This window comes from Linepithema humile, chromosome 5 (genome assembly GCF_040581485.1).
Source record: "Linepithema humile isolate Giens D197 chromosome 5, Lhum_UNIL_v1.0, whole genome shotgun sequence".
Taxonomy (NCBI): Eukaryota; Metazoa; Arthropoda; class Insecta; order Hymenoptera; family Formicidae; genus Linepithema; species Linepithema humile.
The window spans coordinates 21,025,495-21,049,459 of record NC_090132.1 but is presented as its reverse complement, the minus strand read 5'-3'; the positions used below and the strand labels follow the sequence as shown (position 1 = coordinate 21,049,459).

Below are 23,965 nucleotides of genomic sequence, written 5' to 3'. Positions count from 1 at the left end.
AATCATAATTAGCAAAAATATTACTCAATTTGAAGCAATTTGCATGTAGATAAGTATTAATATTGATATTATATCTATTATAAATAAAAATTAGTTTTAAATGTAATTAAAGTTTCTTATAAAAGATCTTACAAGAGCAACTCTATCACGGCTAGCAATTATAATAATCACATTATAGTTTATATACATACATACATATATACTTATATACGTATAAGTATGCCAGGGAAACTTTTCTTTGAAAAATATTAGTCATGTAAGCGTAGTGTTGCTAAATATGTAAGACAAACAAGAAAGTATACGTAAGGTCGTATATATAGAGATAATCTTTATAGCTTCTAAGTAGCTTAACGATAAGAGCGGTCTCTCCGGTAAGTGTGCTACTTTACTATGTTAATGTTTATATTTTTTTTAATGCAGTACTTTTAATGCCCCCCTTCGTAAAAAGAAAAATGTGTATTTGAAATATTCTAGAACCACGTGGAATTTGTTCGTTGTACAAGTTGCACTCACCTATAATAACTGTTTGTGAGAATGTTCATCAGAATCGGAAGGGAATGCTGCATCGTGTCATTGTAAACGAGGGTTAGATTGAATCGCGACAGATTATAATCGCTAATGTTGAGGGCGGCAAAATGCGGCGCAACGTTTAATAAATTCACAAAACTGCCATTGTATTCCTCGACTTTCATCACATCGTGAGCTATGTTCTCCATGAAGTCAGTGATGTCATGGTCGCTATTATTCATGTAGAGAATCTTGGTTTCCTTGCCGTATGTATCTAAAAAGAAGTAAAGCATACTACATGATCCTTCAAGTAATGACAATTCGCACTATTAATTGAAACAAATATGGTTTGTAATGAAATGAAAAGTTTCGATTGAAAAGACAATGCTGTTCGTAAATTCGCGAATCTAATTGCAAGAAGATCTTTAATTCTAAACTTTGCAAGATGCTGTTTAGTACATTTTCTATGCAATTTTAATCAAATATTCGCAAATTTATGGACACATACTTAAATATATAAGTACAATGTTATAAGTCTTTATATGAAATAACATTCTCTCGATTGATGAATTTGGTAAAAGTAAATTTTTTCAAGGACTGATTTACAGATGTGCCACATTACTTTCGAAAATCAATTCAGTGTGGATGAGAAAAGAGTCAGGCGATTACCTCCTACCTTGCATAAGTTGCAACCACTTACGGCTATTAAGTTCCAGTGACTGCATTTTGATGTCAATCGTTCGGATGCTGTTTAAATAGAGACCGAGCACTATCAGAGCCAGTGGCATGAGGATCGTGAAGTACAGCATCTGAATGTTCCTGATGAGTCTGAGCACCCTGAGACGTAACATGGCGTAGAGAGTCTGGAGGAAGTTAGGCCGGATCTTGATGCGATCTAGGCCGAGGCCGAGCACAGGTGGATTTCGATCGTTATGGACGCCGTCCGGTAAGTCGTTCGCTGATTAATTAATTTAATTATATCAGAACTTTACTAAATAATAAATATAATGAACTAAATATCTATTTGTAATGTACACAAAATTGTGCATTTAATTTGCTTGGTCCGAAAAAAAAAAATGTAAATCTCTAAATCATAAAGACTTTTGAAATAAAGTGGAGAGAAATCAACTACCTTTTCCTTGGCTGTCGCCTTGGACGGTTACTCCCTCGTTCTGTAAGCTCTGATAGGATGTGCTTTTGGATTGCAGAGAAAGCGATCGACTGAGTGCGCGGTTACGCACCATCTTCTTCGATAGATTGTCCATCGTGCACTCAGTCTCCTCATCTTTCTCCAAATGCAGGAACACTTCCTCCAGAGTGGTCATCGATACGCCGTAACTACTGATTCCGAGCCTACTCGAACGGGTCTTAATCTCATGCTCGATAGCGGAGAACAAAGGAGCGAAACTCTCCACGGAATTGTGAGGTAGAATGAAACTCAATTCCCGACCGTGGCGTCTCGCCTTTTCCGCTTTGCTTACATGCGACATTACTAACCGCGTGATGGCGTGTTCCCTAGCGTTACCCTCCAGCACTAATCTGTAATTGCAACGCAATAATCATTGGATAAATGCTTATTTCTTATTTTCGAGGATGACACATCTTATAATTCTTTCTGTTAAAATAAAAGTTAGCAATATAATCAAACATAATTGTGCTTTTCTCCTCCTTCTCTTGTGATTAATATGTAGATTAAGTTTCTTATATAGCATCGAATATTCTCGCTATTCTTTAGACTTTGATAGAAAGAAATACATAAAATTAAAAAAATTCCATCTTTTCTTCAAACTTTCATAATTCAAATTATTAATTTCACAAACAGCATGCTTGTCGAAGCATATCTTGATAATGCAACTGTATCAAAATATTTCTAGCGCCCTTACGTTAAATGGTATCCAATGCCAAACTTATTCTTCAGAAACAGGGAGCTGCCGCAACACCTGAGTTTCCCCTTGCTGATCACTGCTTTTCTATCGGCGAGTATGTCCGCTTCGTCCATAAAGTGAGTCGTCAACAAGATCACCTTTCCATGCCGTCTGGACTGCAAGAAGGACCACATTTGTCTTCTCGAATAAGGATCGACTCCGGCAGTGGGCTCGTCGAGGATAATAATTTTGGGATCGCCGATGATGGCGATGCCCACAGACAATTTCCTCTTCTGTCCACCACTTAAGTATTTCGCAAAAGTATCCGCCTTCTCGGTTAGATCAATATCTTTCAGAGTTTTCTTCACCTGGAAAACGAAACACGTATCCTCATGAATAACAGATTCTTACATTGCTCGGCCAGGATCGCGTTCGAATAACTGAGAAGTAGACGAATTTATAGATTAATGCATCGATAATTCTATCACTACTTTGTATCGATTGATAATAAAGTGTTTTGCGCTCTGACATCCGCGCTCTGATTCTTATATTTTTCCGTTAACTTCTTTTTACAGATTAAATTGACACAGAACATAAGTGCACTGATTGTTCTACGTACTTCGTGTTGTATCCTTGAGCGCGGAATGCCGCGCACCGCGGCGAAGAACTCGAGATGTTCACGCGGTGACAGCAGATCAAAGAGGATGTCGTGTTGCGGGCAGACCCCCGTCATGCTGCGTATCGCCCGCATGTCGTTCGAGTCGCGTACGTCGTAGCCGAAAATAAGGGCGGTGCCGGAGGTAGGTGCGGTCAAACCGGTGAGGATGTTGAAGAGAGTGGTCTTGCCGGCGCCGTTGTGGCCGAGAATAGCGGTAATCTGACCCTCGTAGATAGTCAGATTGATGCCATTCACGGCTTTCGTCTCCGCGCGCTTGCACTTGTGATAGGATTTATAGAGATCGGCTATCCTGATCGCTTCGCGACCCTTCATCTCGCGCACCACCGGCTCCACATCGCGATTCGTCTCCTCGCCCGGGATGAAAGAGTTCGACTCGCCGTTCGACGACGGTACCTGCAAGTAATTCTACGAGCGTGACTCTCATATAAAAATGCGAATACTCGCATCATATATCAACGCATCCTTATTGAAATCCTTGTTGAAAGGAGAAAAGGCAGCAAGCGACGTAAATCTCAGATATATTAGAATTTCTTTCGAGCATTTTTTCACAAAGACTTTATATTATTATTGAAGTTAGAGTAACCTGTATATCGGCAATTGTCCGTAATCTTTTTCAAACTCACCCTTTGGACTTTTCTCTGGCACCAAAATCCAGGTACGAAGCAGAACCAAGGTGGTTTCTTCGTTCCGTATTCACCTGGAAAAAAATTCATCTTTATATAAGACTTGATCCAAGAATTTATTCTGATGTGATGTAAATTCCTTCAAAAAATACACAAAAAATCTGAACAAATTTTGAATATTTTGCGTTAAATGTGAAACGTACTTGGTACCACGGAGTCGAGGTAGTACGCTAGACAGCCGTACAGAAAGATATCCAGAGTCATCATGATAAGACTGCCGCCGAAGGGTATTCCAGGACCGGACCAAAGATTATCGAAATTCACCCCCTCGCCCTGCAGATCCAGCACCAAAGCCTGCGCAATACAGTGCGAAGCTTTTTGAGATACACGATATATATTAAAAGTCCATACAGCCATGGAAGCACGTACGAGCTTCTCATTGTTAAATCAATTATAAATCAAGGGTGTAGCTCGTTTAATTTTGCACAAATTTACATGAGAGATTGAATCGTAGAATTTCAATGGAATAAATTATTATGTACTTCGGAACTTACCTTGTCCATCGCCAAGGCGACTCCGGTCGGGCTGACCAAAGAGACTAACCAAAACGAGACCGAACTGGAATCGTCCACGAACACTTGGATAAAATACATCAAGCTCAGTATAGTGACAGCGAAGTTACCCAAAACACCAGCCGTCTGAAAAATAGAAACGACTCTTATAATCCTTTTTAATTAACGAGATAAACAGGCAGAAAATACCATTCTCATTTTCACGAGAATAATTAGATATATGTACGCGCTAATTATGATAAAGGTTGCACTTTGAAAGATTAAAGTTGAAAACTTGAAATATGACGTACAAAGAGGATTACATTAAACCTTACTTACGCGCGACTTGTCAAAGAATGGCGTAATCATGAAGGCAAACATGATCACAGAGAAACTGTATAACACCATTAAAAGAAATATCGGCAGGAAATGTGTGTGCTGGAACATTTGCAGCGTAAAGAGCAATACCACTCCGACGGCGGAGAGCAACAAGACGAAGATGCTGTAAATGATGAACCACGACAACCTGCGAAAGAAAGGAAAGAGACGCGTGATATTGCGCGAGATATAACGTAAAAAAATGTTTGTATAATAATTTAATCTTTATCGTGGTTCTTCAAGATTTATAATCTCACCAAAACACAGAATCGTTTAGGCCCATAATCTTCATCCCCTCCTTAATCTTATTTTCCTTTTCACCAACTATTAAGATCAAGAGATAGGTGATGAATTGCGAGAGTGCCAAAACCATATAGAGCGGAATGACAACTCTGAAGGCGAGCATCCAATCTAAAAAAAAATATACATAAATATAATCGTTGACACGCTAAACAAATCGCACAAGCGAATAAACAAATTTCTGAAAAAAAATGTTTACCAGCGGTATATGCTTCCTTAGGAAACATTACAAGTTTAATATCTGGTATGGTTACGTCGGAGTTTCCCGTGTCCAACTGTAAAAAGTAACATCGGAATTAACACCTGAATGCTATCTTTAATTGCCAGACTATTACATTTTTTATTTGGCAAAACATATAAGCAAGTAAAATTTACTAAATAATACTCTCATAAAAATTTACTAAGTACATGCTCACTCTTATTTTTGTGGTATCCATTATTATTTGTAAAGCCAAGAAGCCGGAATGCAAATAATTGTTAGCAGGACAAGATTTGCCGGTCTCTATCGACAAAACACCGCCCATCCAGTGGCTGGTGTCTTTTCGGCAGGTGACCGCAGATGAGTACAGTTCGGTTGGCGAAGGTGGCGAGGTGTATGAAGGATTTGTCCTAATTTCATACCTGTAAATAAAAAAAATTTATATATTAATATAAGAAACGCTAATCTTGCCAATTATTATTCTTAAGAAGAAAAAAGTTTCAAAGTTTTTAATTAAAAATTTTAACTTATAAGTACAATTTACGATATCTTACGATATCTGTTTACGACAAATTACGATATCTCTTCGTATAATGTCCATTATTAAAAGTTTTGATTATTTTATTTTCATAAATTTTATTTCCGTAAATTAAGCTAATGAGTGAGAGTGAGAAAGAAAACCGCTTTTTATCTTTTAAAAAGATCCTTTTCTTGTTTATCATGCATCTCAATGCATTTTTCCTTGAAAATAATCACGTACCTGTTCTAAATTTATGGCTAACGATGTAAAAGTTATCTTACATGAGACGCCGTGTTATCGGCTGAGAATCCTCGAAGATAACTGCCAGGGGAACGCTGTAAGGATCTCTCCAATACGCTGCCTGCAAATCATCCTTCGTGTCGAACACCATGAAGTTTAAGGGAAGCTTACCGGGATAATCCCACATAGAGAGCCAGAGAGTGTTCATAGAGCTCAAGAAGCTCTGGAAAATACGTCGTTAACTTTATATCGTGCGGGATCTCGCAATATCCGGCAGAAAGATTATTTTAAAACAGTTCGCGCATAACATAAAATTATGTACGATATGGCATATATATATGCCAGTGATTATAAAAGTGGACTGAATAAAAAAATCTTGAAAAATTGAATTTATCACTTATTTTGTATTCGATCTATGCTGTAATAATGTGCAGTCATTTTTTAAACAGAATTTAGTATATGGCTCAGCCTACTTTCATAATCGTCGGCACATATGTAACAAGAGGAAACGTAAAGTTTAATAAATTCAAAATATTTTTTTTATCTAGAAAAATGATCGCCAATAAAATGTTGAAGTAGAATTTAAAACCTATACATATTTTCATTAATATGAAAGATATAAAATTTCAATTTTGCTCAAAATGCCTTGACTTTTTGCAAAATTATTTCAATAAATTAATTCGATTAATTTCAATAGAAAATGTTGAAGAAAAATACAACGATACGGTGATTTTATTCGTATATTTTAGAGAGATATTTCCTCAAAACATTGAAGCATTAAAAGCAAACACATTTGATAAATTAATAATTCAATACGCCGAGTTGACGGTAATTTCCAGAAGCTAATACTCACGAGAGTCTCCGTAGAATTGGGCACCACGGCAATCGTGTTGTTCTTGTAGCCGTTGAATAATTCGAATATATCCCCTTCATGCCTCTGCGTCGTCATCGCGGGATAGTTTGGGTTCGGTATCAGGATCTTCACCACGATCAAGATCCCAAGAGTGTAGAGGGGTAGAAAGATCTCCTGTGGGCAATCAAATAGTACTGATTTCAGATCGGATAAGTGCGCCGTTTATACGATGTGTCTTATACGATCGTTAAGAGGCAATTCCCAATTCGCAACACCATCCGCAGTAATAATTGAGTGGCATTTTGGTGAGAGGGACCAAGCGTTTCTACAGTTAAAACAGACAAGAGCTTCTTTCTAGAGAGTAATAATAATTAATCAATCGTAATATTATGCTATAAATGTATCCCCGTGCTTGCACTCTTTTTTAAACTTGTCGATAGTAAAAGAAAAATCCCTTGTGATTTTTTTTATCTTTCAGGAAACACATTTCGAAATGCGACCGTCCCACGATCAATTCCGGATGAATAAAAGATCCCTCGTGTTCTTTCGCCTACAATGTACAAGATAGAGGGTGGCTTCCCTCCATTTCCCACTGCACCCTTAAAAACATATCGCATAAATTCTATATGGCAAGAAATTCTCCGCGTGTGTGCGAGTCCCGCAATTATCTTGGGTTCTATACACGCACCTGCCGTTTCGTTTCACCGCTCGCAACGCGATACCAAACAATATTTCGAATTGTTTTGATCGCATGATTTCCTCTTTTAACAAATTGGCATTCCCGTTAAAAGAATTTTTCGACAAAAACAACGAAAAAAGCTTTGTTCGGCCCTTTGTCGGTGATTTAAATTCGAATTGCACGTTGTGTGAAATCTAAGCTGTGAAACATTTCGGAATTATTGTCTTCATCCATTTTTAATTTTTTTTTTTTTTTTACAAACATAAAAATATAAATAATTTTTGTTTCAATAAGAAACATGAAAATAATGAATTTATAAGAATATTCCAATTAATCACAATACAATTGCTTCAGTTTTACTTTAATAAAATTTTAATGTGAGGCACAATTATCAAACATTCGATGGTTGAAATTCCAAAATTATTTTTAAGGAAAAATTAAAGACGTGAAGAAAATTACAAGTTAATTGTTGCACTTGAATAGAAAAAGAGAATTGTGGTTGTGAGGCACTTCGTGCATTGCTCGGGAATATCGGTTGCTCCGAAATATCGTCGCCATGGCGATCAACAAGGGACCGAACCATACTCTTAGCGATGATTGCTAGGACGTCGAAAGGTAGAAGCACTCGTAGGTCTTTTCGACATAGTCACGGACGAATCGCACGTGTAGCGCAAAAATTTGCATCGTCTCTGCGTCCCCAGAGTATCAAACATAGTGATTACGTAACGCGGATCGATGTAATGTCAGTTACGAAAGTGTCGTAACATTCAGCTGCGAGCGAATGGAGTCTTTGTGTCTCTTCTTCGAGGAGAATGATCGCGAGCTAAACAGAATAAACATACACATGGTAATAGCTCCCATCTGTGACTTAATTCAGCATTTTCTTGCTCGTCGCGTCTTTTAACTCTTATCTGTTAACGGTGAGATAGCATTACGTAGAAGAAAGGATTGTAAGAAGGCGAAGATAATAAAGAGACAAAATTCGGCTTGCTTGATAATCCAAAAAGTATGGAAAACAAAAAATATAAATATATTGAAAGACTTAATTTTCTTCACGAGTGTAGAATAATTTATGATCTACAAAATGCTCTCGCACAGTATTTTGAAATTGTAGAATGCATAGAATGTTTCTAAAAACGTTGCGATCTTTTCCTGCAATTATCCTCTTCGGCCCCTTGCGTCCCTCTTTTGCTCTTTTTAGTCAGAGAATGCCGGTGTGGTTTATACAATAATAAATAAATTAAAAAGGGTCGACAAAAATACGGTATATAAAATTAATTTCCTATTCCGGGAGAGAAATCACTTCGAAAATGGTTGAATTTGCAAAAAGGTGTCGGAGGGCAAAGAGCTCGAGGCGATGTCGTTCTTTGTGGACATTGTCACCGAGGATTCGTTCTACGAGAATCTAACACTCGGTGTGGTTAAGATCCTCGAAAGTTCGCCGTGCGTGAAAAACGTGCGAATCGAGAGGCGAAACGGCTGCGAACCCGGCGCTATTACCAGTTGGGAGCAACGTCATTGCTGCGCGCTCCCCGAGGACATCCGCAATTTCTATGCCTCCATCGACGGCTTCCTGTTGCAGTGGAATCTTGAGATAGCGGGTAAGGTTGACCATTCTGATCCTGTGCATTTGATTACGCGTACAAACTTCCACGTTGTTTTTTTTTTTTGTATTAATTCTTTCGTTCCCGTTATTTTATATTCTTCTTCTTTTGCGAGAGAGATACAGAAATACACTGTAACTTTATATCCTATATTTATATCCTATTTTTGTACTGTTTTTTGTATATTATTCTATTTTATTTTTATTTCGTATTATATTACTTAAATAATTAATTTAATTCCATTATAGAAGCTTTCGTCGTTATATTGTCGTTAATTTATCTGAAAATATTCTTCATTGAATCAATTTTTCGTCTTTTAATCCATGATCAACCATCCTTCAAAAAATGAGATTTATCAAAAAAAAACTTTTAGATTACTCCATATTAAGAGTGTCATCTTATGGTAGATAAGAATCGCTGATTTCTAATTACTGACATCATTGTTTTACCGATTTCTCAAGAAGTTTGCGTGTCACAAACTCTTTTGCCGCAACGCTTGCTATCGGTAATCCTAAATCTAAAAGAACCTTTCATTCGACAAACAAGCAAGTTAAAACTTGTCGTCCAGTGTAGCCATGACCCAGTTTTTCAAATAATTCAGACAGTAGCCCGTCGAAAAAAGTCACGTAATTACTAAAAAAAATGACTCCGATGTCCTTTAGATGTCCGGACTTCCGCGTTGTTCACAGATATAGAAAGCGTGTCGGTCCCAAACCGATGATTTCACTTCGCCGTTATTAATGCAGATGACGTTCCGCGCCGATGTAGGCGAGGAATTCTCGATAGGTCGCATGGAGATCGGCGGTCTCTCGTCGCTGAAGAGGTACGTCGGCAAGGATCGACAGGCGGGATCGTCGTCGCAGGACTCATCGGCGATCCAAACGGAAAATGTCGGCGCGGAATCGCAAGACGGCGCAAACGCCATGTTCTCCGTGGATTCGCGCGACTGCAAGCTCTTTGAGATCGGCCAGTGCTTTCCGGGATCCGAAAACGGCAGGATCTATTTGGCGTATCGCTCCAAGCAAGAGCCGGACTCGCCCGGTATCGGGCTCCATCGGGACGGCGGCTGGTATCATCTGGCCGACAATTTCACCGTGTATTTCCGCATGATGCTGGCTCACTTGGGCTTGCCGCTGTGGCAATACTGCGTCGCCGGACTGCCGCTGCCTACCTGGGTCGAGCAAGCGTATTTTCTAGTCGGACCTCATCTACTGCCTTCCACCGCCGAGCTCACCGAAACCGTGTCCACCTCATTGTGGAACAATGGACCCATCAATATCCTCGACCCGGCTATCTTCAAGGCCAAGGATGGCAAGCAGAGAAACGCTCGCAAGAAGTGAATTTGTGGCAGTGATGTGATGTTTGAATTTTTTTACAAAAGTAGATTTCTGCTCAAAATCAAGTTCCTTATCGTAAAGTCAATGTTTGGCTTTTACAAAGCCGGAGAATTCCACATTATATAGAACACTCTTCGCCCAGTACTTTATTGCTGAGTGAGTATGATTAAATGAGTATGCGTGTATTCGCATATGGCATAAGTATGTATGTATATCAAATAAATAATAATAGTATTGTGTATTTAGAATGTTTAAAGAATCATTTTATAATTCCTCGTCAATTTGCGAGTAAGTATAAAATAATATAATATAATATTGTATTTTATATATATCTCAAGCATCGCAAATATTAAAGTTCGAAAAGGAAAATAAATTAAGATCACTAATTATGTAAAAATTGGCACAAGCGTATTTCGATCTTCTGTATAATTTATCAGTTGGTGTGACTGGTGTATGAAATATGCACGTGTCAAGTGTCCCACATACGACAAACCTAGATACGACTCTGATCTTAGAATCTAAAGAAGACTAATAATCATTTAACAACTGAGTATTAAATATATAAGTTAAATTAATTATTAAAAACTTACAAAATTAGAAATTAAATATTTTAGAGACAACCTTCAAAGATTCAAATAACTAAATAAATAAATAAAGATCTATTTTTCAAACAAAAATTAAATGTTTTATCTCGTTTAAAAATAATCATGCTTTTATAAAAAATTACAACACGTGACGAAATAATGTTTGAAATCTCAGAGCTAGCTTTTAAAATATAATTCTTTTAATTAAATGTTAAAAGTATAATTATTTTAATTTATTTAATTTTCTGTTTGATGAATTAATTTAATTAATTTAATTAAAAAGATAATTTAAACTTTTCAAAACATACTTTATCTTTTTAATTGCTAATTGCTAATTTTATTCTTAATCCGCAATTCAATATGATGATTCTCACATAACAAAACCGCAATAATAAAACAGCAATAATAAAACAAAAAAAAACGTGAAAAATTCGACGAGATAGAGAAGCATCTCTCTTTCTCCGCCATCAACCCTTGGCCCAGTTGGCACTGTGAAAACGCCCAATTGGCAACGTAGTTGGCGAACATAGTCTGCGACGAAACGCAGTCACACCGTCGCCACTCTCGCAAACGTCCGCATCTATCTCCTCTTTTTCATTGTTTTAGTTTCACTATTCTCTTATTATCGCGCAACTTTACAGATTACCTGATAAATGTAAAGTTAACTTTTTTCACGAAAAAATTGACAAAAGACCAAATTGCAAAGTTGTTTAATATTAAATATTTCTTCAAGAATCTTAAAGGTTCTCAGAATAATATTTTTCTAGCACTATCAACCAACCCAAAAGTATTGTCTTTTCATTTTCTTAAGGTCTTATTTCTTAAAGAGCGATAACATGAAAGATTCAAAAGAATTCAGAAGAAATAAAGTTTGAAAGTAAAAACAGATAAAAAAACTTTGTTTCTCAATTCTTTTTAAATAGATTTCACGATAATGTTTGACAGCTACACACATTTCATGCAAATAAATCGATTCAATGCATTCCTTACAGCGTCTCTACACTCGTCATTTTAATTCGATTGATCTGAGGAACCAGTTATCACTTTCCAAAGATCTTCGCGAATGATTTTGGCAACACATTTCTGCGCATTAACTGTAGATATTATGCGTACATCTATTTGGCACATGTACATGGCATGTTCTCGAAGGCAGGTGCCGATTTTTGCCGTATTTATCTAAGAATTATTGCGTAAATAAAACGCTCGTTACAAAGTCAAATCAGTCGTGCAAAATGTTGTACACTCTAATTTCTGTCACGTTAAATTTCTGTCACGTTAAATAATCGATCAACTTGATGTAAGAAGAGGTATCGAAATATTTTCATTACATTAGCATATTAAAATTGGATTAAACATACCGCCATCGTCTTCCGCTTTTCGCGTTTTTTCAGCAGGAGATTTCTCACGAGCATCGCCCGCAGCTGGGAGAAATAGACCGAGCACGAATTCATCCTGCGAGATGCATTCGCCCTCTCTGTAACAGAAACATCAGCAAGCTAAATGGCCACGAAATTTTAATGTTCTATTCGCAACACAAGTAGAAGCTCAAATTTTGTCGCATTACCGCAGCGATTCAATTTTAAATTCCCATTGAATTTTAATCCAATTTTTAGAGCATAGAGTACCTACAAAAATGTTACAGTTCCGATAGAATAGATAAAAATAAATAAAAATGAATTGAACACTCTAGCACAAACTTTAAGTGGATTTCACTTGAATGGAAGCTAATTACTCAAATATTTTAACATTTTAAATTAAGCATATTGGACGACAGAAAATAATAATCATAGTTACAATTTTTCCACCGCGTTATTATGCAACAAAATTAGAAGCTTCAATGCATTTTGATAAAGATGTTATAAAGATGATTTTATAAAGATAATAATATAATACAATCTCGTTCTTCAGATATATTTTACAAATTTTAATCAAAAAATAAAATTTCGTTGAAAAAATTAAATCAATATTTCTGGCAAACAAATTAAAATACATTTTATTATTTACATTTATTCGCGCATATAAATAGAGTACTACAAACACGAATGACAGCTGAGAGCAAAAAGCACAGCAATATAATGTATAATTTGTCGCTCATATGACAGACCATAACTTGCCACTTAATTAGCGTTTCCATGCAGAAAAGCGGAATAGCGCCTTCTCTCTCTCTCTCTAATAAGTAACGCAGAAAACGACTGGGAAGAGAAGCTGCACTCGGATGTAGGCATCTAACTGTAGCACGGCCGCGTTCTTCTCGATTAATTAGCTTAATTTGTTTGCACAACTGCACAACGCGTGCCCCTTCTTCCCTCCTCCATCCCACTTAACCACATCCTCACCACTTACACTCCCCGCTCGTTGACTCTATAGCAAACTCGTGTGATAGTAATACAGTTGTGCCGATTGTTCGACATTTGTGTTAATTAATCGCGACTGCAATGGATTTTGTAAGATTAATCGAATTATTTACAATGCATCAATCATCCGCCGTAGAATTTACCCTCGCCTGCATTTGCAATATTTAATACGCCTCCGACATGTAAATTCGGAGAAATTGTAAACTATTTTGTGTTATATATAAAATGCATCTCATTGTATTTTCTTGTTTGCAAGTAAAAAATAAATATCAGCACTCTTTTTTCCTCTTTAAATTTTTTAACAACATGTTTTTCAAATATTTTTCTCACATTTTCAAAACGTCATACGAATTTTAAATTAGAAATCATATAGGTAATTTAATCGACGCTTCTCGATCAATTAATTTTGTTTCTCTATCATTAATCGTCGCGAATAAAGATATATCTTTTATTAGAGAGAATATCCTCCTTAAAAAATTGTCTTGTTCTAAACTTTTCATTTATTTGTAAGATCTGCCATAAATTTATAAGGAAACGAGACAAGCAAAAATATGGTGGTACTCACGTTAATCCTGAAATGTGCCGCGTCTGCGTTCAAGGGGATGACTCTAGTCGGCCGTACCCTCTGCTTGATTCCTAGCGTTGCTGCTGGCGGCGGCCCCAGTGGCGGTACCGTTGCTGTTACCGGTGCTGTCGTCGTTGCTACGTTGCTGGACGCTGTCGTCGTTACCGGCGCCGATCGATTCACTTTGCTGGGACGTTGCCTTACCACGTGATGCAACGGCAGCATCGCAGCGGCGGATGACGACGACGGTGCGTTCGGAACCACGTCCGCAGACACCGTTGTTGCTCCTTGCCATGCTTCGCGCCGTTGACGGCTGTATCGAAAAGGATGACGAAATGGTCAATGAAATGTCAATTAAAATCCAATAGATAGAATTTTTTATATTTTCCAGTTTCAAAGGGCATCTTTAATTTATGAAAATATCCTGCAAACAATTCTTTTAATATATCTTGTATTTAATCGCAAAATATTTTATCTAAATAAAAAAAAATTTAGCTTGTTTTCTTTATACTTGTAAACTTTCTATATAATTACGTTGATAACATAACAAGAAAAACAATAGAGATCAAAGAATTGGGGAAATTTGTCGCGATTATTTCTCTTTCCACGTGTATATATACACTCTATTATAAATGTAATTCGCAAGTAACACGGATTAATTCAGAACTTTAATTTAATGTACATATGCTTATATAAAAAAAGAGTAGGAGAAGGCAGAAATAGGAAGAAAGGAATCTACCTCCAACTATAACCAGGTCAAACTTCCCTCCGGTCGATGAACGTGATTTAGGAACGTGCCTAGACGAGGACCAAGGGAATAAGCCTTTCGCAGTCTGATTTTCCCTCTCGAATTTCTTACGCTGTCCCATTCGATCACGTCCGCAGAAAAATCATCATTTAGATGCAAGACGCCGTTTCACCTGTGGAATAAGAAAAATTCACGATAATTATTTATACGAGTCTGTCGAAAATAATTACATAAATTATAGAAGAAATTTAATATGCATCAAAGATAATTCCATTAATAATCGAAGAAATGTAATATTTGCTTTGTAAGAAAATATATTATATATAAAGAGATCGTTGTGCTTGATAAAAATTTTTATTGCGTATGTTGCCATTCTGAATATATACTGAAGATCAATTGTATTATTCCGTTCGTTTTATTATCTTGAAAGTCACATAGAAATTGCGAAATATATTTTCATTAGAAAACATGCGCAATAAAAATTTATATGCAACACAACAATCTCTTTATATGTAACATATTTTCCTACAAGTTGTTTATGTGTTCCAATTTATAAAATACAAATTTTTTCAATATACAAATTCTGCTTTACAATTTGTATGTCAAAATTAATTTATTGTAAACTATTGTACTCAGTTTTTCCTTACTTTTTATTAAGTAAATATTAATCAGAAAGAAAAGAAAGATTTTTGGATTTTCTATTATTAAATTATTTTTATAACGTCAGAATCATAATCCGACGTAAATTTGTTAAAAATTTATAAAATTTGATCTCTCCAGTTTATAAGATTAGTCATACTTTTTTTTACGATGTAATAAAATCGCCTTGTTAGTGCAATTTTATTGCGTCTTATAACAAAGTACTGCTTTGATCAAGTATAATACTATTACATTTCTTATGTACAGATCTTTAATTCCTTGCACATAGTGCAGTTCTAAATACGGAAGATCGATAACATAATGAAGTGGTTCCACATGTTTGCATAGAGTAAAGTCCTTGTTCATTGGCGTTTGTAAAAATTCACCAAAATTTACATGTGTGATAGAAGCTTCACTAACAATTTTTATAAACCATTATATATTCAGAATGCTTCAATAAAATTTAAAATCACAATTCGGTGCCTTTTATTTTTAATCTATATCGTATTTCCATTACGCCGAACGGCTTATTAAAATACTGACAAATACAGGTCTTAAAATACTATGCTTTCTCTCCCTTCTTTTCTCAAATACGTATCTTCACCAAATATTCGTTCGACACGCTCTCCCTCTTTCTCTCTCTCTTTCTCTCGCCACTGTACGTAAATAATAAATTCGAAGTACAAGGGAGACGCAGCGCGTGAGCAGACACACGGGGTCGTCACCCCACAACACGAGGGTTGTCGAGGTAAGGAACACCGACGACCAGACAGGACGTCGCCACTGCAATTGCGATTGTACAGTAGGGTGCGCATACGATAAAAGGTCCTGTGGAGTTCGATCACATTGCTTTCCCTTAGAAGCGGAAAGTGGAGGGGAAAATTTTCACGGGCGCATAAAACGCAATGTATCTTGAAGCAAGTTGCGATAATCCGAGAAAATTTATTGCGGCAAGCTTAGTAGCAAAAGTGGATTAAGAGAAATTGCGATAAACTTAATTAAATTAAACGTATAAGCGTTATGCAAATATTTAACCGCGATTGTTGCAATTAACAATACGCTTTATTACGCTCCCTTTCGTTAATTTTGCGACGCGTAACGTACAATATGCCAGGCATTTCCATCTTCTTTAAAAATTAACTTTTATATGTCAGATATCTTTTATGAAACAGATTTTTGCGCGATATATTCAGGACAAGTAACAGCTTCGTTTAAGCACCGTCGAAACGATATGTTGCGAAATATCCGCGCGGAAGCGCCCGCTAACGCTCTTTCATCCCAACTTCATTTTCTCGCGAAACTTTTTACCTCTTCACGAATAACATAACGCCGGATACGGGACGCTGCGCAGAGAGGCGGCACATATTCCGTTTATTACAACCGTCCTTCTACATAATTCTCGAGGCGTAAATTCTGCCCCAGCGGAGAAACGAGAGCGAGCGCAGACAGCGCGACTGAAGTGGATTCTACAATTTCGCGTCACGATCGATTGCATTCCGCGTGATTCCTGCCGGCGACAGATCTACTTATCCCCTTTGATTCCGCGCGGCTTTAATCGTTTCCGCGAATATCCGCCAGTACCATCGAAATACGCCTTCTACTTCGGTACTAACCATTATGCACCTGCCCGCGTCCTTCCACCGCCACTTTTGACATCAAATGCTTCCTCGGCGCGTTTAATGCATCCCACCGCGTTTCAAGAGCATTATCAACGCCGTTCACCGTCGATTCGTCTAGACAACGAACCCTCGTCCTTGACAGATCAAAAGAATATCGGCAGAGACGACGATGGAAGACGCCCCGCGCGACCTCGAAGAACAAATCGTTTAATCGCGCCCTTCAGCCCTTTGATTTCTCATATTTAACGAGTGTTTTTCATGTATCTAACAGTTTCGTTACGGAGTGTTTATTTATCAAAGGGAGATATTCATTCAGTTTTTTTTTATTTTGATATTTTTCACACTGCTGAATCAAATAAAAATAGTAAATACAAAATGAAATAACAATTTTTAATTATTTTTCGAAAAGTAAACATTCTGAACGTATAATAATTTTTCTTTTATTGATTTGGTATCTTCAATCATCCCGTTAGATTTTGATACCGATTCTTCATTTCTTGCAAATATATAATGGTTTATAAAAATTGAGATTAAAGCAACTCGGCTCAACTCGAATCAACAATGCAATAAACATATCACACAGTTAAATAATATGATAAATAAAAAATGTTAAGCACATGAATAATAAATAGAATAACAGTTATTAAAATATATTACAAGATTGCACATTATTGATAAATCTCTTAACAAATTGCATACATTGATGCAGAATTGGCATCTACACTGCCAATCAAGTTTTTGAATGTTAAGTATTCTTTTTAGATTCCATTTTCTGTAAATTCTTAAAAATCTTTATTTTAAGTATAATTACTTGGGTTAAAAAAATTCAACTATATTCTCTGTCCAAAAACTTTTGACTGGCGAATGTAGATGTTTCTGTCAAATATTAAAATAGAAATGTGTCGAGAGATATGTAAATAGATATTAAATGTAGTATGATGCGAGTATACATAACAGTCGCATGTAATATAGCCGTACAGTGTGTACGCTATAACCACCAAATGACAAATGGTTATTGTACACTTCGCTGGCAACTAAGCGACCTGATTTGAGCAGCAACTCGAGGGGGAAACTCCACCAAATCCGTTTTCCAGCTTGCCCGCCCAAGTTGGAGAACAACAACGGTGAGTTTCGATTCGCCGCGTCCCATCGTGTCCTACTCGAAGATCGTTCGTCCAAGCACTTACACCAGCCATTATCTATCATCGCCTCTATCGGGAGTGCAGAAGGCCCTGTCGAAGACTCTTGTGCGTTTATCGACATGCCGTGGGACACTCGGCCAAGGTATCGAACTGCTCCGAAATGGTCAATTTCACGAAGAGCAGTTCCTCGAGAGTTAAAAAATTGTGCGAAGAATCGATGCAAAATAACGAGGCAGTTAATACGATTGAACTAACATCGCAGAAACGAGACTGATTAATTTGATCATACACCCTGCTTCGGACGAAACGTGGAAATATCTCGAAACAATGAGGGAAGCAACACAATGCGATTCGAATAAATACATGAAAGCAATGAAGCAAACAAAGCAAATTAATAACTAAAATTTTATTTGCAATGCAATTATTATGAAAAAGCACGTTTGTTTCGTAACAATGTAAAACGATCTTGATTACTTTGCACGCTTTGTATACAATAACTCATTATGTATTGTCTGTTCCGATGAGGCATACCTCGCGAAGGAAAGGCGAAACAGAGAAAAGTGGCGGAGAGAGAAAGACCGAGCAACCATGAGTCGGGGTCTATCGACCGAGGAGGATCAGAGGGTGGAAAAGGGTCAGAGACGTGTGGGAGAAAGGACGGCGAGGAGTTTCGTACGGCACGTACCCAAATACGCTGGATGGTGGATATACCGATGCGCGATCGATTTGTCCGACCTCGGGATCGCGGTTCGTTAGGCCCGATTCACCGTGGATGCCTCGTGATGAGTGACGAGAAATAAGGAACGTAAAAATAGAAAAAAACGGAAAAGGCAGAGAGAAAAGAGATGATTTTTTTCTAAAAATGCCATAATTTTGAAACATTTCGTGTAATTAATACTTTTATATTATATAGCAAGCGCAGAGAAAATTAAAATGGATATAAAATTTTCTATATGTGAAATTCGCAAATATATAAATGAAAAATAAAATTGTACGTAAAATACGTAAAATCGGCCGATATAATAAATTAAAGGAAAAATAAAATATGAAAACTGCGTGCACATAAAAATGACAGAGATCATAATTTTAATGTATGCTTAAATTTGCACTGCTTATATAGAGAACAATAATTATTTGTTAAGAGATATACATTAAAAATTATTTTGTAAAAGCATTCCATTTTCTATCATTGTTAAAAATTGCTTGGTTTATTCTCTCTATTATTTCAAATAATAAGATACGTTTTACAACTTTATAACTTTATGTAAAATTTCTTCAGCAAAATATTAAATTAAAAAAATTAATTTTCCTCTTTTTATTTCATATATTAAACAGACAACATCTAGACCGTATATTTGAAAATTTGCAATAATAATAATCCAATAACACCGAAGGTCTAAAATTGTAGAAAATGACTAGACGCATGCAGTCTAAACATTTCAGCGAGATTAATCCCTTTCACTTTTAATTCACTTTGAACTCAAAAGCCTGACGAAAGAAGTCCACCCCAAGGGTTCGAAGCAAGCCATGACAGTTATATCGAGCGGACTTGAGATTAAACTGGGAAGTCGAGTTGACGCGGCGGCGACTATTTTTGTTCGCGAACGAAGGCGACATTCCCGCTACATTTCCGCGAGTCTCAATGATTACTCACAGTCGTACTCGGAATGGTGCAACAACCGAGACATGTGCACGGGAGATAGCTCGACGAGATATTTCCGTATCAGTCATTTCTATCAATTGACGGCCGCTTGTTTCGAAGAAAGTAAAATTAGCCCCCTAACGCCAAAATGTTTTTCCCTTTCAGAACTGAGTCATTACGTTATTACAGTCGTTACTTCAATGACTTGTGAACAATAATAGAAACAAGAGACGAGAAAAAGAAATGTGAACTTGCTTAAACAGTATGAGTTTAGTTGACTCAACTGACTCACTTTACAAATTGACTTATGATTAAGCTATATGTAAACTTCAATATGGCATGTGAGCTGAGTGATAAAGATAGCAGGTTATTGATAAACGCGAGATAAAAACTGATAAAATTTATCGATAATATTTCAGTGCCAGCGAATTTCTCGAATTTCTTCGAGGTACGCCATACCAGTCATCGATTTGTGGTAGCAATGATATTTTAAAAGCGCGTCTGAATCGATTATTTGTGCTAAAATAATTCTGCACTGAACGAAAGCAAAACCTACAATGATAATCCTGCCATATGGTCACTATGTTACAAAGTCTTGAAAGAAGCTTTTTTTATCGGGGATTTCATGTAATTGTACCATTTATGTATGTTGATACTGTGTTATGGACGTTAACGAGTTAATCCTCTTTTGTTATCAATGGCAAACTGCAAGTACATTACAGACATTAAATAAATGTTGCGCAATCTTCTTTGCGAAACGTTAAAGCAAGCACTTTTGGGTTATTGGAATAACTTTTATCGGTAATAAATCAATCCGATAATGCGTATATCATGTAAATGACAAATGCTTTTCTCAAGTAATATCAAAATTTTATGAATAAGCAATAAATCAAGTATCGCAATCACCAAGTAATGCATTTAGCTTGAATATAAAATATTTTCATATTTTTATGGAAAAAATGTCAAATTGTTACTGAAATTATCGTTAATGACGATATCTTTACTGTAAAAAGTACAGTCATCGATTTGTCACAATTATTTATGCCACGCCTTAATCAAAAATATGCTATTTTATTTTTAAGGAATATTATCATATTTACAACCGTATTTGCATCTGTTCCGAGAGACACTCATCCTCCCCTTTATTCAATAACCAAAGATCTGCATATGAAAGACAAACCTTCTGCCCAAACTGATGTCATCCCTGATCTACCTTATTCTCACACAGATGCGGACACGACCGCTTCCACGAAAGTGATACGAAGCTCGATATCGCTCAAGATAACGCCGTCGGACAATATTTTGTCTTAAGTTACGGTGAATAAGTGCATTAGAATCGTTCTAATAAATTTTTGTCAAACCTTATGCAAAATAAGTTGAGACAATACAATAATTGTGAAACTAATGACTGTAATTAGTAATGGCAGCGCCTACTGCGATTTGGAGCAGCTAATTTATGTTCACCCTGACACGACGATTGCAAGCATCAATCTTCACCTTCACTCTCTTAGTCTTCGCTCTGTGCATTGGCTGGGCGCGAGATGTATATCGCGTCCCGTGCCCGACTTTGGCGAATCGCAAGTAGTTCATGAGGTACGTGGTCGTAGCGGCGGTCGGCGCGCGGCGCGTGCATTAAAACCGTTCGCGCCGGTTCTTTCCCAGGAATGCGTCGCCAGTGCCGATACTCGAGACACCGACTCGTCAGAGAACCAGAAGTCAGCAAAACGGCATTTCGTCAGACCGCACACGTCCGTCGTAATCACTGCGACAATAATCCAACCTCATTTCCCGTGTTTAATATTTAAGCCCCCTGTAAGCGAAATCTAGCGGCCGGAAGCCGGCGGTTTCCAGTCCCGAAACAGAACAGAGTTACACATCCTTCCGTCCCGACGGCTTATCTTGTTCGCGAGTCATCCTAAAAGCCCGACCCACCTTCGAAGTCACTCTCAACACATAGATATATGTTTGGCTATGTGAATATAAATATAATATATATATATAGATATATGCATATACAACACATACGCGCGCACACCCTTGTGCCCACGCACACTCTGCACCCCTGCCCCCGTTTCCACTCGCCTCTCGCTTGCAAGCCTTCTCACCCCTCGCGCTCCCCCCTCGCCCCTCGCAAAAATCGATTCGCCATCAGCCTGGACAGCAGCAGTCCACGTCGAACGACTCCGACCTGCACCCTCTCCACGATGAGCGTGCACGGGGGGTCAGCCCCAGCTGCAGAGCAGCGTCGTCCGACACCCCGACACACGCGATCGATCCCCAATCAACGCCATTGCAAGGTGGATATCGGAGGGGGACGACGACTGGTCGCCGGCGGCCGACCATGATCGCCGTGTCGGGGTGCCCTCGCGAAACGCGGCACGTAACCCGGAGTGGTTGTTCTTACCTGCTCACTCTGCGCGACAACCGACCGACGTCGCTCATCCTCGCGATCGCACTAGCGCGGTTCACCACCACCATGCGCGCTGCCAGGGCGGCATTGAGTGACGATCACCCTTCCGGGCGGGCACCGCTGGGTTTCTCCGAGGTTGTCACTCGTCGAGCGCGACGGACAGGTGTTCCCGCGAGTCTGCGCGACTCTCCTGCACGGCCACGGTCCGACAATTCGCTCGATGCGTGTTCTCGCGAAAAAAAAACCCGGTGAATCTGCACACTCGTCTCACGCTGTCGCGGTCCCCGCACTATCGGCGACTTCGTCGCGGATTCGCGCTAACTCGGCCCGATCACGCGCAACTCCTCGCGACCTCTCGCGAGCCTCTACGTTCTCGCGGCTGCGCTCGCTCGATCCGGACCGACGATGCGACACACACGCGTGCGTCCGTCGTGACCGGCGGTGTCAGACTACGCGAGGGAGCGCCGAACACCACGAACGCGCTCACGGCCCTCCGACACCCCCTCACCGGCCACGGCTTTCAACCCCGCCGTTCCCGCAGCGCCGCGCCGGTCGTCGCGGTTTCAACGACGACGTCGCTTCCACCCACCTCGTCCCCTCGCTGTCGACCACGTCCGCGTCCTCGTCCTCGCCCTCTACCTCCACCGTCCTTGGTTCGCACAGGCGCACCGTCCGATGACGCGTCGCGGTTGCGCGCTTACGCGCGCGCCGTCTTCGCCGAAGAGTACTCTAATCGTGCTGCTCACGATACTATCCAAGTATCAATAGTCCAATTTTAATGCCAAAAAAACCTGCAAGCAAAGTTTCAGTTTACATTTCTCAGTTACATATCTTTCAAGACTTAACTAAACGTAAACAATAACTAACTAACTAAATATATCTGTTGAGCAACATTCTTTCATGCATCAAAACATGTTACTCTATCTAAAATATTAAATTATGCTTTTCCTCTATCTGAAGAGAATTATATAAAATAACAATTTGTAATAAATATTCTCCTCTCTCTTTCTCTCTTTTTCTCTTTCTCTCTCTCTTTCAATCACAAACACTACTTTACATCTGTTACATCATAAGAATTACAACGATAAAAGGCTGAAATCAACGCAACACCGAAACATTTTGATATATCATGTTAAATAATGCAGAAATAAGGCAAGAATATTTATTTATCCCCATTAAACCGGACATTTAACGACTTCATCGTAGTCGTCGGTTGAAAAACGTGACTTCGGCGTCACGTTTAGCTCCATGTCACAATTATCGTAATTGATTCCGCATGATGAGATCTATCCAAGTACGTCACTGGTTACGGCGCTATCGCCCCGTTGCGACGTATCGTTGACGCGTTTTCAGCCCCCACGCCACGCTACCTCCGAGTCAGACGTCAGGAGGGTGGTAGCACGTGTTGCCACCCTTTTCTATCGGACTGCTACTTCCGATCAACGCAGACGCAATGTCCTCTATGCGGGACCTTTATCGTATTGTGAGATTAAATAAAATTATATTGTTTGATTGTTCATCCTTCTACTATGAGCAATCCTTTTATTACAAATCCTTTTTATATTAACTTTATTATATAACTATTTCGCAAAACGATTGTTTTAATAAAAATCGACAGAAGTTTTAATGGTTCCCATACTTTATATTGATAAATATAATCTTGTACAAAAATATAATCTAAACGTAGGACTCTTAATCCTACTCTGGTGTAATTTTATTATCGTCTTGACAGCAAGAACGTTAAAAGGATGTAATAAAATTAAGTTTTAGAGAATATATAAAAGATAATATGAAAATATATAAAAAATTTCTTATATGTATAAAATTTTTAAAAGAGCACGATAAATTAAAATCTTTATCTATAATTAAATTTATATCGCAAAAACTATTTCCAATAAAAAAAGTACGATAAATTAAATTTTAAAGA

The 23,965-nt window shown here is 38.1% G+C and overlaps 2 protein-coding genes across 5 annotated transcripts in view; one reads left to right on the top strand and one right to left on the bottom strand.

Moving 5' to 3' along the window:
• Window positions 1-23,965, bottom strand: part of LOC105673850 (cholesterol transporter ABCA5-like) — a 37,840-nt gene that overhangs the window by 10,938 nt on the left and 2,937 nt on the right. The window contains exons 4-21 of one of the 4 annotated variants that reach the window (XM_067355930.1): window positions 22,628-22,829; window positions 14,578-14,758; window positions 13,896-14,151; window positions 12,278-12,393; window positions 6,716-6,889; window positions 5,904-6,085; window positions 5,320-5,524; window positions 5,103-5,178; window positions 4,861-5,014; window positions 4,565-4,751; window positions 4,229-4,372; window positions 3,878-4,028; window positions 3,675-3,748; window positions 2,992-3,444; window positions 2,391-2,740; window positions 1,640-2,046; window positions 1,208-1,465; window positions 514-781 (exon numbers count right to left, since the gene is read on the bottom strand). In XM_067355930.1, the coding sequence (XP_067212031.1) occupies window positions 514-781; window positions 1,208-1,465; window positions 1,640-2,046; window positions 2,391-2,740; window positions 2,992-3,444; window positions 3,675-3,748; window positions 3,878-4,028; window positions 4,229-4,372; window positions 4,565-4,751; window positions 4,861-5,014; window positions 5,103-5,178; window positions 5,320-5,524; window positions 5,904-6,085; window positions 6,716-6,889; window positions 12,278-12,393; window positions 13,896-14,133 (3,437 nt within the window). In that variant the 5' untranslated portion in view covers window positions 14,134-14,151; window positions 14,578-14,758; window positions 22,628-22,829. Of the gene's footprint in view, window positions 1-513; window positions 782-1,207; window positions 1,466-1,639; window positions 2,047-2,390; window positions 2,741-2,991; window positions 3,445-3,674; window positions 3,749-3,877; window positions 4,029-4,228; window positions 4,373-4,564; window positions 4,752-4,860; window positions 5,015-5,102; window positions 5,179-5,319; window positions 5,525-5,903; window positions 6,086-6,715; window positions 6,890-12,277; window positions 12,394-13,838; window positions 14,152-14,577; window positions 14,759-22,032; window positions 22,527-22,627; window positions 22,830-23,965 lie in introns of those variants that run through there. The other 3 variants (XM_067355929.1, XM_012369794.2, XM_012369832.2) reach the window with 3 other exon arrangements.
• Window positions 7,578-11,509, top strand: LOC105673880 (tubulin polyglutamylase complex subunit 2). The gene is made up of 3 exons (XM_067355932.1): window positions 7,578-8,241; window positions 8,725-8,995; window positions 9,767-11,509. Exons 1-3 carry the CDS (start codon window positions 8,176-8,178, stop codon window positions 10,336-10,338), a joined length of 909 nt encoding a protein of 302 aa, XP_067212033.1. The 5' UTR covers window positions 7,578-8,175; the 3' UTR covers window positions 10,339-11,509.